The sequence below is a fragment of the Nilaparvata lugens genome, chromosome 12 (genome assembly GCF_014356525.2).
Source record: "Nilaparvata lugens isolate BPH chromosome 12, ASM1435652v1, whole genome shotgun sequence".
Taxonomy (NCBI): domain Eukaryota; kingdom Metazoa; phylum Arthropoda; class Insecta; order Hemiptera; family Delphacidae; genus Nilaparvata; species Nilaparvata lugens.
The window spans coordinates 23,032,973-23,047,226 of NC_052515.1; the positions used below are offsets into that span (position 1 = coordinate 23,032,973).

At 37.9% G+C, this 14,254-nt stretch overlaps 1 protein-coding gene across 5 annotated transcripts in view; it reads right to left on the reverse strand.

The window, feature by feature from the left end:
• The window catches only part of LOC111045494 (E3 ubiquitin-protein ligase SH3RF3), a 38,473-nt gene that overhangs the window by 4,078 nt on the left and 20,141 nt on the right, over positions 1-14,254 (reverse strand). For 2 of the 5 annotated variants that reach the window (XM_039439182.1, XM_039439186.1), the window contains exons 10-16: positions 13,992-14,173; positions 12,772-12,906; positions 10,863-10,972; positions 9,118-9,320; positions 6,041-6,217; positions 1,880-2,117; positions 1,381-1,519 (exon numbers count right to left, since the gene is read on the reverse strand). In XM_039439182.1, coding sequence (XP_039295116.1) covers positions 1,406-1,519; positions 1,880-2,117; positions 6,041-6,217; positions 9,118-9,320; positions 10,863-10,972; positions 12,772-12,906; positions 13,992-14,173 — 1,159 coding nt within the window. In that variant the 3' untranslated portion in view covers positions 1,381-1,405. The remainder of the gene's footprint in view (positions 1-1,380; positions 1,520-1,879; positions 2,118-6,040; positions 6,218-9,117; positions 9,321-10,862; positions 10,973-12,771; positions 12,907-13,991; positions 14,174-14,254) is intronic. The other 3 variants (XM_039439183.1, XM_039439184.1, XM_039439185.1) reach the window with 3 other exon arrangements.

Here is a 14,254-nt window from a genome sequence, read left to right on the forward strand (position 1 = left end):
TACAATGTTTTTTTATGTATTTATTTGTAAATTTTGCCAAATGTAGATGCTAACAAGAATTGCTCAGAAATTCATGATAAATGTTATTCGAGTGATACTAATAAAATAGGTTATAGTTCATTTTGTACAAATAGAAATAGAACTCTTAGGGCCGTTTGTACAGTGACAGTTTAAACTAAATTTCATTTTAAACTGGATTGAATCCGTATCAAGTCTCGTTTGTAATAATGTGTTTCATTCCGAGTTCAAGCCACCAGCTGATTAAATTTAGTTTAAGCTTCGACTGTGCAAACGGCCCTTAGGGCCGGTTTCCGAGCTCGGGATTTAGCTAAGTTCTAGACTTTAAACAGCTGGAGTCAGAAAATTGGCTTTCCGAAATGGGGTGTAGTCGAAATTAAATTTCAAAAAACTAGAAAATTGAACTCAAAATAGAATAAATATGAAATAGTGTAAATTTTTTAGGTATTTTGAATTATTTAGGAATGTTTCATTTCGTCAAGGAAAAACGTTTTCAATTATAGAAATGAGAAAATAAAGATTATTGACCGAGCGAAGTGAGGTCTAAGATTCAAGTCGACGGTTTGGCATTTCTCAAATTTTTGAATGTTTAAATGTTTATATGTTGCGCATTTACGGCGAAACGCGGTAATAGATTTTCATGAAATTTGACAGGTATGTTGCTTTTTTAATTGCGCGTCGACGTATATACAAGGTTTTTGGAAATTTTGCTTTTCAAGGATAATATAAAAGGAAAAAGGAGCCTCCTTCATACGCCAATATTAGAGTAAAAATCAGACTATAGAATTATTCATCATAAATCAGCTGACAAGTGATTACACAGATGTGTGGAGAAGCCAGTCTATTGCTGTATTTCCATAAGGTCTATAGTTTCAATCAGGTACTTGTGGATGAGAATACTGCGTGAGGTCTACTGTTCACAGAACTACTAGTTAAAAAACTGCGACTACGCCTCGTTTCGGAAAGCTAATTTTCTGACTTCAGCTGTTTAAAGTCTAGAACTTATCTAAATCCCGAGCTCGGAAACCGGCCCTTAGAAGTCTTATCTAGTGCCTAAAGATGGGCTCAGCTTGTTAAGTTAATTTTATTTTGTGCGTAAATGCATTTAAAACTTTGTAAAGAATACCTCTGCCCATGAGATCATGAATTATAGGCCCGGTAACACGTCAGTTTATTAAACTCAACTGTGACTAACCGATCTTTGTGGAACAGAAATGAATCCGTAAAACTAACGCTGATTTGTTAATCAGCGTTAATGTCTATATTCAACAGACTTACGTGCAAATGGCTCTAAGAATAATAATATTATTCATTATTAATAGTAGTATTAGTAGAAGTATAAGAGTACAATAATTCTATTACTTGCACTGCACTGCACTGTACTGCACTAGAATGACTCGACAAAGCTGGCGGGAAAGAGCCCCGTCTTTCCGGTGCGTTGCTGGGTGCCCTTGTACCAACCGTCGTCCCGTTTCCGGTGCACGTAGATCACGTCTCCCACCTAAGCAAACGCATTCAATTCATCTCATTGCAAACAACATACAAATATCATTCAACTACCGCTCCACAACTTGTCAAGTATTTTCAATAATAGAACAATAAAGAATTTTTAGCTACCATGTAGTTGTAGTAAAACAACCTTTATTGACAAAATTATAGTAAACAATACACTACAACAATAGAATTTATTACACAATAAATTGAATTATATTTGATATTAATCACGATTAAAATTTAACCGGCTTTTATGCAACCGGGCCACATGAATCATATTTCGAATCAGGAATTTTCACAAAAACGCCTACCAGTAGCGCTTGAGTTGCTCCCGGTTTGGTATCTTAGTCTCTCATTTGTAACTAACCTGCAACTCTAGTTCGTAATCGCTGTTGGGCGGATAAGGCACTATACAGCGGAAGCGCTCCCTCACCACAGGCACCAGCTGCTTACTCCCCGCCTGCTGCTGCTTGGTCGTCGAACTGCCCCCTCCACCACCTCCTCCACCACCACCACCTCCAAGAGTGGCACTGGCGTCCAGCGAATTCGACTTGCGATGGTGCTGCGGTGGCGGCGTCTGAAAGCTTGATTCTCCGCCTGATGATCTGTAACAAAAATGAATAATTCAATACAACATTCATCTACTAAAAACTAATACAACACAAATTTACAAAAATTAACAATAATGGCCGAGTAAATAAATAAATAACATGTTAAATATAATAAGTTAATAAGTGATAGTGGATTAACCTACATTTCAATTTGGACTATAGAGTAAATCCAAGAAGTTGGGTTTTCGTATCTCTGATTTCTTTTGTTTATTTTTTCATCGCTGCTCTATTTGAGGTTAAATTATATTTCTATCATTATAATTTGTATTCGTTCATTTATTGTTATTTGGTGTTCATTTTATGTTAGAAGCCTCTTGCTGATGACAAAAATGAATGATGAACTTGTATGTGTGCATGATAAACATGCGTTAGTGGATAGTATTTTACTATCATTATAATTTGTAATTCTCCAGTGGTTCATTTATTGTTATTGGTTGCTTATTTTATGTTGAAGCCTCTCGCATATGATGAACATGTGTATGTGCATGATAAGCATGCATGTTCTACAGTTAATGGCCAGCTTTGAATACATATTAAATAGATTTCAGTTGAAAAAGTGTTAAAATGCAAGCTAATAAGGAAATCGATCAACTATGGTAAACCATGAGCTGAGGTAGCAAATTTTTGCAAATTAATGTACATAAAAATTACAGAAGAAAATGAGGTAACAATGGGTGTTTTTATAAGGACATTGTCTAATTCTGCATTATTCCAAGCGATGTTTTCAAGTAGGTTTCACATTAATTTGTGTATCCAGGATACAAATTTGACTAAGAACATGGTGATGGCAATAGAAAATATATTAATTAAGGACACAGACTTATACTGCACTATGAAAAGCAATGAACGGAAGTAGGTCTAAAATTAATTTTTGTAAGAGATAGATGACATACAGGGTGAACATATTTATGTCAGATTCTCAATTTGTTACAGCATTATAGGTTAATAAACTTCATGCAAGGGAACAAATTTATTTGGTGAATTATCTGTATGCACTACATTGAAAATGTTACAGCAGGTGTTCAAAATGTCCACTAGGATTCAAATCCCATCTCCACCAATCACTTTATACAGCGGTTTAAAACTAAAAGACGACAGTTTGTTTCAATAATTTGTATTAATAATAGCTTTTAATAGTAATTAATTCACGTTGTTATCGAGAATGAATCTTGAAAATCAAAACTTCATTCCACAATGACAAATAAGCTTGAAAAAGAATTGAAACACAAAAAAAATATTGCAATGAAAGCATATGACATGCACAACATAGACCAAAGTAAGGTTAATAGATACAAATTGGTCAGCCTCCATATAAGGTCAGGAGTCAGATTTTACCGTTATGAGTTATCTAGAGCTACCGAACGACGAGATTGCCATGGATTTCATTGTTTCAGTCAGGGACCATCTCCTGGTGTGGTACCTCTAACAGGACGCAACCGGTGACCCGACTATACTTGAACAGTTGCCATTCCATTCCTTAGCCCTAACCTTTTACAGCACGGACTGAATATTTACAAATTTCAGTTAAGTGATGAAATAATCTAACGAATTTGTATCCGAAACAGATGTAATGGAATCAATTGAGAGTTTTAATTGAAAGTAGTGAAAATTAGGACTAGTAAAATAATATGTAGAACCATAATTGGACTGTAGAGATAATTAGATAAATTGAATTTAATTAGAACGTAATTTTTTTTGCTGGCTGCCTAGCATACTAGCATCCACTCGTCCCATCACCAGTGTCTGACTCTTCTTCCCCCCTGCCATAGTCTAGTTTCCACGTGTTGGCCTAGGAAGAGTCAAGCCTGGAGACAATAATGCATTCTTTCCGTGCACTCTTCTTTTAACCGCTGAACCGATCGGAGCGCGTCTCAAAGTCCGGGATTTATGACACCAATTATTTTTTGGGAGTGTGGACCACCAAAACAACAGCATGTCGATGGACTTCATCACTATCATCACCATGGGTGAGTCCCAAAATTAGTCTTCACCCATATTATTAGGGGGCGATCGAACTTTGATAGTGTATCGACAGGTCTTTGCCATTGTAACGATTCTAAATTTCTTTTAATTTTTGTATTAGGCTTGGCAGCCAGAATTTGTGTAATAATCTTAGAAAAATGTTTCAATAAAACAAACTTTTATAGAGTGAACAATAGCATCATTTCCAACCACGATCACCCTTAAGAAAAAGCAGTTGTTGATCTATCCAATATATTACACAGATACTTCCTAGAATTTATTCTCTATAATATTTGTTACAAAAAAAACTTAGTTAAAAATGATACTTAAAATGATAAAGCAACTCAGACGATTGTGTTTGTTGGTAACAGTGCATGCAATATTTACTACACAATCCCCTAGAATTGGTTGAAAAGGCTATAAATCGCCTTATAAACAGAGAAAGTAAAATCACTGGTGGCTAGATATTTTTATTACGACACTTTCCATCAATTTCCTACCAAACCGATGCAAATTGATGGAAAGTAATGTAATGAAAGTCACTTGCCGTCTCCACTCTCCCCGTCTATGAGCCGCTTACGGGCCTCAAAATTCAAATTCAAATACATAATTACAATCACAAGTAATAAGGTAACAAAAACACACAGAACAGTTAGATAAAAAATAATGAATATATGACAGGGCTTGCCATGCAATGCCTGCAAGCACACCTCACCTAACTCCATACAATTTTTACCTTTGTGGCTTCATCACGTATCGTTTGTACTTGAATTAGTATTGCATCGTATCATGTGTTTTCACAATTGAATTACTAAAGACACCACTCATCAATGTTTGGCAAGGACTCGGCTATGGACCTGATGTATGCCATGTGACAAACGGTAGAAATAAAGAGCGTTTATTCAGTTCTTGATAAAAACTGTCTGAGTTTCTTTTTCAATTGACATTATATTTCATACCTTAAAGCAGGCCATTCACTATCCGATAAGTTAGCCAACTTAAGGTCTTACAAGTCGATGTCAGAACGTGAATGGGGCTGTTGTGGGCGGGGCGAATGCTGTCTGAAGTCTGGTGAACTGTTCAACTGACTTGGCCGACCACGCAATATATTCTGCCTCCTAGATTTGGAACGTGAATGGGGGAGTTGGAATAACTAACCCACCAAACCAGTTTGAGCATGGCTCAAACCTTCTTAGCTAAACCATAGTTTAATGTTAATTTAATAGTTCCATGATGTTTGACTGTCGGGTTTTCACTCAGATCTAATGTTTTACAATATGTATACGGTACCATAACTCATACAACAAAATCCAATACAGATTATATTCACAGACAAAATGTATACCATACTTCGGTTGTTCAGTATAAAATAACAGCGGATAATAACTAAAACGGAACTAGAACGAGGAGTGGATGACGATTGAAGACTGCTACAAGCAGATGGATCTTTAAAGGCGAAATAGTTTAGATCTAATGTTTTACAATATGTATACGGTACCATAACCCATACAACAAAATCCAATACAGATTACATTTACAGACAAAATGTATACCGTACTTCGGTTGTTCAGTATAAAATAACAGCGGATCAACTAAAACGGAACTAGAACGAGGAGTGAAGATTGGATGACGATTCAAGACTGCTACAAGCAGACGGATCGTTAAAAGCGAAATAGTTTAGAAACCAGCCGGAGCGTGAGTGGTAAAAGATCAGACTAGTGGATCAACCATAGTCGGACGAAATTGTCGGATAGTGAATGATCCGCTTTAGGTTAAATGTAAAAAAACATGATAAAAAGTTAAAACTCCGATATTCACAAACATCCTATATACTTCCTGTTGTTTATTATATATTGATAGTTGTTTCGGTGTGCAAGTCTACATTGACCGCTTGAAGCAACATACCTGGGAGACGCAAAGTGATTCTATATTTACAGCTTGTAGCAAAAACGTACCTGGGAGACGCAAAGTGAGCGCCGTTAATCGTGGGCCGCTCCTTGTGCTTGAGACGCTGCGACGAGGATGGACTGAACAGTCGATGATGATGATGCTGGTGATGGTGGTGCGACGGCGAAGACCTCTCATTGGTCGACGGGGTCACTTGCAACAGCTGACTCGGACACGATCCCGATCTGATCGAGAGTCGATAGTATCCGATCGATAATCGACGACGAGTCGATAGTATTGAATCGATAGTATCGAGTGCAATGTAAGAGTGTGTGTGGAGTGTTGTGTGTATGAGTGAGCGTGCAGCGTCCAAATTAACATACAAGAGATACAAACAACACACTGTTAGTAAGAGATAGGAGACAAATACAAAGCGGATGCAAAATTATTGCTGCCTAAGGCTCAACTCACACTTACGCGACTCAGGTCGAGAAGAGACTCGACTCTAGTCGAGAGCATGTGTTTTCAAATGGTGACTGTCGCGGAGATTAGAGTCGACTGGTCTGAGTGTCACCATTTGGAAACACATGCTCTCAACTAAGTCTCTTCTCGACCTGAGTCAAGTAAGTGTGAGTTGAGCCTATGAGTCTCTTCAGACTTAGCTACGCTACCCTGAAATACGTCTTCGGAAGAAGTAGCCTACCTATCTCCCAAAATTGAAAGCTACGTTATGCTGATGTGAACGGGACAGATTCGTAGCTGGATTTAACATTGGAAGATAGGACGTATTTCAGCCTAGCGTAGATGTGGAGATAACCTCCAGGTCAGAGCGTTTGCAGACAATTTACATGTGAAACGAAATTCTATAACACAATATCAGCATCACTCTATTATCAACCAATTAACTAATATTATAGAGAAATCTTTATACAATATTTCATGTCTGCAAACAGTCTGGCCTTTGTTGTAGTTTCTATGTTAAGACTGCTATAAAACCTCGCACCAATTTCATTATTTCAGGCCGACTCAAGTTTTCAGATGTTTTCTGAGCTAAATGTTGAGCTATGTTGACAGAGCTAAATGTGGATCGGAGTAAACAGTCACAAAATGTTTTGGTCAGACAACGTTGGCTTCAAACGTTGATAATTTTTGGAATTTTATAAAAAAATTGAATAAGGAACAGTTTTAGGCAGTGCCTGTTTTTCCTTTCTCAATCACACCTCAGTTTTGTGTATTATTAAATGAATGGACAATTTAATTCAATTAAATTGAATTTCGTTGTTCATTGCATGGAGTCATTGACTCACTCACCAATCCCAAAACTACTAGACATTAATAATAACGTAGCAACCGAAATTATTATCTCATATTGTTTTAATAAATTAGGGTTTTGACAATATCAAATCATTAACCAATTTAACTGCAAGATACCTAACTCTGGGGATCCTCCAAACAAATGAAAATAGTTTGCATATGTGATGTCAATGGAAATTTCGACAATATACTATTTTAATGACTTTTAGAAAAAGTTTTGGCGAATACTATTTTTGTCATCTAATGCAATGAATATAAATAATAATTCAAGAATTAGAAGTAGCAGTCGTCGCATAAGAAACATACATTTAGACGCACACAATCCACAACTTATTCACATTTTATATACAAATACAATCATAAATTACAAAAATGCATAGAAGCAGTTAGCAAATTGACAAAGCAGCAATCATCATAGAGGTAAATCGTGAAATTAGTATTTACATTGAAAACAACACATTAAAAACCATATCAATGTTAGCTGAAACACTATGTGCTATGTTAATCAAACACATTTTCCCCGAGATTATATTATTTTCAAAGATTCATTTTCTATGGCATAATAATGATAGATAGATAGTTATGTGATCAATCTATTACTTCATAAAGTGAAATGTTGTAAACTAGAGTTATAAAACTCTCGAGAAGATAATCTTCTAAGTGTAGACCGATCAATTCTATTCTACATAATTTTGCAAACATAAAAACCGGTATGTAGAAACAGTTATAGTCAGATTCACTTCAAAACATCGGCATTAGTTGAATGGGCGGCATTGATATAATCTACAAGGAATGCACACCACACCATTCAGCAAACTGTATAATAATAAAATAATTATTATTCCTCCAGTTCAACACCCATCAATTAACCTCGTATCGTGTTTTTCTAATTTTCAAACATTCTTTTGCATTTGTTGTGTCTTTATTTGAAGAGAATTTGATTGATTGAAAGAGCATTTAGAGAGAAGGAAACGTTGGTTTCCGGTCAAAAGAAATTTCTTGTAGCATGTAGAGCTGTGAATGACGTTAATTAACCTATACAAAATCTGTCCAAAATTGGAATTCGTCTACTGGAAAAGTTTTATTTTCAATTAGAATAAGTTATCTTAATCTTGAAACAGTTTTGGGCGAATGCCTGCTGATTCTTCCCGAATTGTACAAATGTTCTGTGTTGATGTGAAGGTGATGTTGTCGTGGAGATTCATATTGTATGATAACGACTTGATATTACCATAGTGAAAAGATGTCCCATGGCATAGGTAGTTTATGCTCCAAATTTCAAGCTAATGTTTTTTTAACTCAAGCCGACTACTGTCTATTATTACTGTTTTGGCCGGGTGAGAGTGTGAGAACGGCACAGTATGAGAGACTACCAGCGTCCCATAGCTTCACAGAAAAGAAAGCTGATCGGCTAACAGTTAAAATTGGAAAAGCCCTATATCTTCTCATGCTACACATTCTTATGCATATCTTATAAAACATACCAGTATTTATTTTATTAATCTTCCATTAATTATTTTTTATCTTACTGAGCTGAGTGTTTTGTTTTTCTTATTGATTCTGAATGTGAATATTGTGAGTTTGAATAAATAAAATTTGAATTTGAATTTGAATTTATGCTCCTATGTATACTATGTATACTCATATATACTAAGATTGATAATGGTGTAACAACCGAAACTAGTATATCAAATTGCTACAAAAGTTAGTAGTTTTGACAATATAAAGTCATTTTTATTCAATTGTAATAATTTACTGTGGATAAATAAATACATATTACTCCTCAATGTTAGCTTACATTAAATTTTACAAGATTAATTTTGCTTCTCACCTGACATGTACAGGCGTGAGCTGTTGCACTGAAGGGGAGTGGTGAGTGGTGGTGGGAGGAGTTGGCGCATGCGCAATGGTACCTCCGTCCTCGAACACGGGGTTGTCCATGGAGTAGGTGGCGGGTGGTGGAGGAGGTGACTTCTTCATGCTGAATATGCGCATTATGCCTCCGCCCGAGGTACGCTCTTTCTTCTCCTTCACCTTAAAATAAATCAAAACTTTTTAATTCATTTCTTATTACAGAATTTCATCATCTCTTGCATATATTGATTTCGAATACGATAGTTGTAGTGATAGCTATAGAATTTTATAAACCTTGGTGTCGCTATCCTTGTCTTTCATTCGACAAAGCAGATTTTTTCTACCTCTGCAAAGTTGCCAGATAGTTTTTCAACAATATAAAACATATACCAAGCTCCTCACACGCTAACGACAACCAAGCTCCCCGACAGCCAATCCCCTATTGGGCATTGAAGCCAGCTTAAAGCGGGAGGGGAAGTAGTAAAATCACAGGCATTGTTTCACACATTCTATGAATTCGATTATTAGAAGAAAAACTTGTTAATGTTGAAACTTCTATCACTGCGAACATTAAAAACTATTTCTCCTTCCGAATCCAACTGACTTGGAAGTTTTCATCTTATTGAATTGGCAAACATTTTCAGATTGAGTGTTTATACGTCTTGCAAGTGATTGCTGTATGTATATGTACCTATAATAGCTGAACCTCTTTATGAATTTTGAACTATTGAAAAATGTAATAAAACTCTTTAAAAAGGAATGAATGACTTGAAAAACCAGGCGTGATTTGAGGACTGTTCCAAAATCCATTGAATAAGAGCATGAAATATAATTATTATATATATATATATTATTATATATATATATATATTATATATTATATATTATATATATATATATATATATATATATATATATATAATATATATATATATATATATATATCAGTTTACTCGCGAAAACTCTAGAGAAAAGCTCGCGAAGAGCTCCTTTTAAAACCACTTTCGAGGGATTGGTTGACGGCGTCAACTGAGCTCCTGAGAGAGGAGCTTGGCTGACGGGGAGCTTGGTTCTCGTGAGCGTGCGAGGAGCTTGGTTGTCGTCTACGGTCCCGACAACCAGTCCCCTCTTAACCAGTGGGGAATTGGCTGTCGGGGAGACTCGTTGACGCCAGCATGCGAGTAGCTTTTGGTTGTTAGGTGGTGACGACAACCAAGCTCCTTGCACGCTGGCGTCAACGAGTCTCCCCGACAGCTAATCCCCCTCTGGTTAAGAGGGGACTGGTTGTCGGGACCGTAGACGACAACCAAGCTCCTCGCACGCTCACGAGAACCAAGCTCCCCGTCAGCCAAGCTCCTCTCTCAGGAGCTCAGTTGACGCTGTCAACCAATCCCCTCGAAAGTGGTTTTAAAAGGAGCTCAGCTGACGAGAACTTAGCTGTCGGGGAGTTTGGTTGGCGCGTTCCCTCAGCTATCCTCTACAGTAGGCAGAGGCAAGGCCTCTCGGCAACGCTTTTCTCCACTGTCGTTATAGCGTGGACCTCACGATACTGAGTTGTGCTTTCATCCATTTCACTGCTAATTAAACCCTAACTGACTAATTCATTGTTTGTTTGTAATATCTTCCCAGAGACTCTCAACAGAGTATAGAAATTGAAAATGAACGCTACCAAAATAATAGATAAGGAATTATCTTATATTAAGAGCATCATTAGAAACAAACCTTTTCGGAAGATTTGGAAGCAGTGACAGTGACATTGGGAGGTGATGTTGTGACAGTAGTGGGTGAGTTCCTTCCTACCGAGTTGCTGTTATCGTGATGTGAGCTGCCAACTGCAACCAACAAATTACATTTGAATAAAGATCATCTTTACTTACAAAAACAAGTCTATTAAGGTTTATAATTATTGTATGATTTTGTTGAATTTGAATTCTAATAAAATTAACGTGGCAAAGTACAAAGTTTGTTGTACACAGAATAAAACTATAAAAAGAACTGCCTTGATTTAGAAGAAAGCTACCAACAAGTCAGATGACTTCAGAAAACATGAGCATTCTCAACGTTGTACTGAATTTATTCTATAAAAATCGTTATACTCTTCCTAGAGCACCGTTTTCATAAACCTTTATCCTTACGATCAAGCCTGGCATTTGAAAAAAATAGTTCTTCCACCATAAAGCAGCCTGCACTCAGGGATAATAAGTAGCACCAACTAAGCACCCAAGTTAATGCGGGAGATGCCATATATATTTGAGTTATCAGTTTAATGAGAAGTAGATAGCTAATTCCCGGATGATGCAACCAGCATTAAATGATTGATGAGCAATTGCATGACATAAATTTAGGAATATTTAGGGCTTCAGTGAATTCAGGGCTTCTCATATCTTGAAAGTTTATATGGATCTAAAAAAATCAAATCAATAGGCTCATTGTCTTTTTCGTTGAGGCTACTCTTGAATAGAGAAAAAAATTTAAGTACACTTTTTTAAAATTGTTTACTTACGACATGTTTCAGCCATGATGCCAATCAATAGGCTCATATATGAAATTAATATACCAGGTTTTACTTGAATCACACTATCTACGATAGAAGGCGGTGGAAGAGTCTCATCAGATGTGAATCAACCTCGAGTCTTTTCAGGTAATGAGTTTACCAACCAAAACAAAGTTTTTGTCTATATGACTCCGTCCACACTAGTGACATTTCGACAGTAGTCATACTAGAAACTAGTGACATTATTATTATTATTTTTTTTTTTTGAAGGGACGGATTCAAGGATGCAAAGATTCAAAGAACCCCACACATCAACCGAAGCTTATTGTGTTCCCAAGTAGTAAGTTAGTTAGACAAATCAATTCCAGTGTCCTTTACAAGAACCAGGAGTTTTTCCCTATGCTAACATCCCATTCATCAACTGGTTGCTTGTCGCAATCCAGTGTGTTATGCTTGGCAGTCTCTTCAGACTGATTAGTCCTCGTGACCTACGTCAGTTCCACTCCTGGCCTAATTTGAAGGTCCTTCCGCTGAGGATGGGGCGGCCAAGTTATGCCCACTAGGGCACCTGGCCACCCTTGACTCAGCCTCTTGACCCACATTTGTGCCCAGAGTTTCACCCATCTCTGGTCTCTGAGTTTTTTTATTTTTGCCCCTCCGAAGCTTCACAGGATCAAAAGCCTCACCTCTCCCAATAAGTTTTGCCTGAATGGCCGCCCTTCTTTGAGCAGTGGTGAGGTTTGGTCTTTCCACCCACAAACTCGTGACCTAAGTGAGTTCCACTCCTGGCTTTTTTGTAGGCCCTTCCGCTGAAGGAGGGGCACCTGGTCACCCTCGACTCAGCCTCTTGACCCACAATTGTGCCTGGAGTTTCACCCATCTCTGGTCTCTTGGGTTTTTCTTTTTTGTCCCTCCGAAACTACCCTGATGGGGCAGATCTCATGGGTTTGAAGGCGAGGCAACTTCTGGAGTTGCCTTGGGGTCCCTTTTAGTCGCCTCCTACGACAAGCAGGGATACTGTGGGTGAATTCTGGTTTTCAACACATTCTTGAGTGCGATGTTCGACTCAAAGCTCTCCCAACCCACAGGGGGCAACTAGTCATATAGTGACATGTTGCTATATGCGGTGATACGGACCTGAGGCGGACATGTTGTGTGGCCTGGTGGGTGTGTGTGTGGCTGCATCGCCAGAGTGCCACGATGACGAGATGGTGTTACCCGGACTCACCGACCGCGGAGGCAGCTCTGGGGGATTGCTACTTCCACCACCCACTGCAACCAAAATCAACCAAACTCATCATATCAAATTCATCATTTTGTCACGCAGCCTGTGTCAAAACATTGTATTATGTTCCTTGAATTTAATTCTAATCCAATCGCAACTAATCAAGTATCATGCTATAGTTGTAAAAGCTCCATTAATCCTGCATATTTTTGATAAGGTTCGTAATATAATTAATTTTGGACTGGTAAAAATTAGCATAGAATTCAGCATTAGATTCCAAGCAACCAGCACATTTTGAAAAATTCAAATTTTTAAACCATCTTCCTCTTAGCACCTTCCAATCTATATTATTTTTTACACGGCTCTTACTCAAAGACGGAGATGCCAGATACTCTTTCCTCCACTAATCACTCCCACTACCCAACAGCATTCTCCCTACTTTTGTGTCAGCATCCAATTGTACGCAGCATGCTTACTCCACTGCTCCACTACTCTGTCCATGCTACAAAATGTGCAAGGAGAAATCGGTTTCTCCTCTTAATGTTAAAAGTAATATCTCTCAGCAGTAGTGTTTAAGAGAAAAAAGGGTCCTATAGTCGCCCAAGCTAAAATGGGTCTCTCAAGGTCGAAGTTTCCTCTTGACACCACCACCCTTCTCTACCTACACTGTTTCCACTTTGTACTAAGGATGGCTAGTAAGAGAGAAAGTGAATGGATGTGAGAGAGAGGGTGTGAGAGTGAAGTTTTGTTCTTGTGAGGAGTATTGTTTGTTTTCTCTGGATTGTTAACTATGACGAAGACAATATAGTTCACAGTTTTACAAATGTGAATCAAAGAATGACACAATAGAACTTTTGAGCCTGGCGTGCTCAAAAGAATTTGTGACAGGTAGTGACGGAAAAGAGGAAGAGGGAAGGTATAAGAAGGAAAGAGTGATCTTCAGGGTGTAAAAATATAGTTAATGTATATAGACTGGTCGAGTGAGGGGTGGACAACAGTGGCAACATTGCAGTGGCCTTGAGAGACCCATTTTCGCTTGGACGACTATAGTAATTCTTATGTTTTATTTCAATTGTTCAGGTGTGCATTGTAGTTTGTGGAAGATAAAATGTATTATTATTTATTTACGCACCAACATTGCCGTAGCCGGGCGCAGTGAGTAGCCTAGCATTGGCTTGCCGCAAGTGGGCCGCCCGTGGCTCGGGGGAGGGTGGCGCATTAGTGGCCGCACCTGCCCCCACCCTCCCCGATGCTCCTCCCACTATGGCGATGCGCCCGATACCCCGAAGTTGCGCCTGAACTGCTGGCAGCGATCTACAACACAACATCAAACCAATGGTCAACGAGAAACCATACAGAAACATAGCATAACAACTAAATAGAAGAACTAATTAT